This window comes from Mus pahari, chromosome X (assembly GCF_900095145.1).
Source record: "Mus pahari chromosome X, PAHARI_EIJ_v1.1, whole genome shotgun sequence".
NCBI lineage: Eukaryota > Metazoa > Chordata > Mammalia > Rodentia > Muridae > Mus > Mus pahari.
In genome coordinates, this window is record NC_034613.1 from 142,243,383 (window position 1) to 142,245,700 (window position 2,318).

The window sequence follows — 2,318 nt, forward strand, 5'->3', positions numbered from 1 at the left end:
TCTCTCTCTCTCTCTCTCTCTCTCTCTCTCTCTCTCTCTCTCTCTGTTGAGACAGGGTTTCTCTGTGTATTGCTGGTTGTTCTGCAACTTACTCTGTGGACCAGACTGGCCTTGAACTCATAGAGATCTATCTGCCTCTGCCTCCTGGGTACTGAGATTAAAGGCATGCACCACCACTGCCTAGAATTCTTGATTCTCTTAGTGTTTTAGGTTGACATTAAAAAGACTTGAACAGATGTATGTTTTGTGTGATAGTCAGGAAAAACAGTATCAAAGGTGGTCTTTCAACCCTGCCTCTTTCTGTTTTTAAGACACAGTTTCTCTGTGTAATAGCCATGGCTGTCCTGTCCTGGAGCTTGATTTGTAGACTAGGCTGGTCTTAAACACACAGATATCTGCTTGCCTTTGCCTCCCAAGTGCTGGGATTAGAAGCATGCATTACCATGCTTGGAATGTGGGTTATTACAACTTTTATGCTACTGATTTCATGTGCTTTGGATAGTGTCAAGATTCTTAGTCAATTCTGTCTTTTTACTGTTTGCCCTGTTCTGTGTCTCCTCATCCAGGAGCCGTGTTCTAATCTCCATTCCACCAGCAGGTGAAGGAATTTCTTTCTTGAGTTCTTTCATTGGGAAAGAAGAAAAATGTTTCTTTTTGTTCCCCCACAGAGAGGAAGATGTACGAGTGAGTGATTTGAAACCAAGAGTCTCCTTCAACTTCTTTGTCACCTCACCCGAAAATGTGTCTGATGTCATTCCTAGAAGTGAAGTTGAAGATGCCATCAGGTGACATTTTACTTTCAAACAAACCATGTAAAGATGAAGGAGTTAGCTAATGTGCCAATAGCTTACATTTTGTGCAATATTGTGTGCTGGACATCATTTAAAATCATTTATGTCTTTTACCTCATCTCAAAACATGGGTTGTCCTTGTGACTATGGTGGTGGCGTCTGTGGTCTATGTATGGATTTGTGTGGGTGTGTGTACATGTGATATGGTTATATATGTAGAAGCCAGCAGTTGACATAGTTGTCTTTTCTGACCCATCACCACTTTGCTTTTAGAGACATGATGTCTCACTAAACCCAATGTTAATCAATTTACCTGGGCTGGCAAGTGAACTTTAGAGATCTTCCCATCTCCCCCAATTCCTAGCATTGGAGTAGACACGTGCTGGGTACCACCACACCCAGCTTTTTTATATGTGTACTGGGCATCAGAACTCAAGTCCTCATGCTTGTACAGCAGGCATTTTGCTGGTGGAACCATCTTTTTAACCACACAAACTTGGGTTCTTGATTATAATCCAACAGCAAGACCGGCTTTGATTGGGGACTGGCCAGATGAAGGTCTTGATTTGCAAGCAAGCATAAGGAGTGCTGAGAAGCTCCTCTAGAAACTGTAGACAGGAGACAGAGACCTGGGGAAATGTGACAGATTCCAAGTTATCAGACAAGTTGTCATTGTCAGGAACTAGAGTTTCTGCTAGGCAGTCCTGTCGGACAACTCTAGGATATGGTAGAATGTGTACCCGAATTGTCTCAGCAGAGGACTGCAGGAGCTCGGATCTTTACCACATCTCCCTAGTCACTGGCCAGGAACTCTTTCTGGTGATATTCATTCCCTAGCCTCTCTAGCTTGACAATGGCCTCAGGTGAAGGGAAGTCATGTTAGCTAAAGGAAGGTTGGCTATCATGCTTGGAAAGTGCAGACAAGAAATGGGCACACACTGCCACCATTTGTACAGGGACATTATGACAATGAAAGAGTTATTGAACTGCCCAAAGCAGGAAATAAGGAAAGTAAATATTAAGTTCCTTTCACACCAAGAGAAGAATTTACCATGGAGCAGTGATCACTCATAACAAATAACTTGTCCAGACTGCCTCAGTTGTTTTAAACAAGATAGCAGGAATGGATGACAGACGGTTCTCTTTCTCATTAAAATCAAAGAAACAGAGAGAATGGGGAGGGAGGGAGGGAAAAAGGAAGGAAGGAAGGAAGGAAGGAAGGAAGGAAGGAAGGAAGGAAGGAAGAACACAAGCAAGCAAAATGCTTTCTAAGTTTCCTGTCCCTGACACCTCACTAGGTGGCACTATTGAGCTATCCCAGGAATTCTATTTACCCTTCAGACCAGATCTCAGACCTGCTGAATAGGGTGTGCCTAGAAAATTTGGCCTTAATCATCAGGGAAATGCAAATCAAAACAACCCTGAGATACCATCTCACTCCAGTCAGAATGGCTAAGATTAAAAATTCAGGTGACAGCAGATGCTGGCGAGGATGTGGAGAAAGAGTAACACTCCTCCATTGCTGGT

General features: G+C 43.1%; 1 protein-coding gene across 1 annotated transcript in view; it reads left to right on the top strand.

Annotated features, from left to right (window-relative positions):
• Positions 1-2,318, top strand: part of Ace2 (angiotensin I converting enzyme 2) — a 49,572-nt gene that overhangs the window by 42,907 nt on the left and 4,347 nt on the right. The window contains exon 17 of the mRNA XM_021188276.2: positions 669-785. Within this exon, the coding sequence (XP_021043935.1) occupies positions 669-785 (117 nt within the window). The remainder of the gene's footprint in view (positions 1-668; positions 786-2,318) is intronic.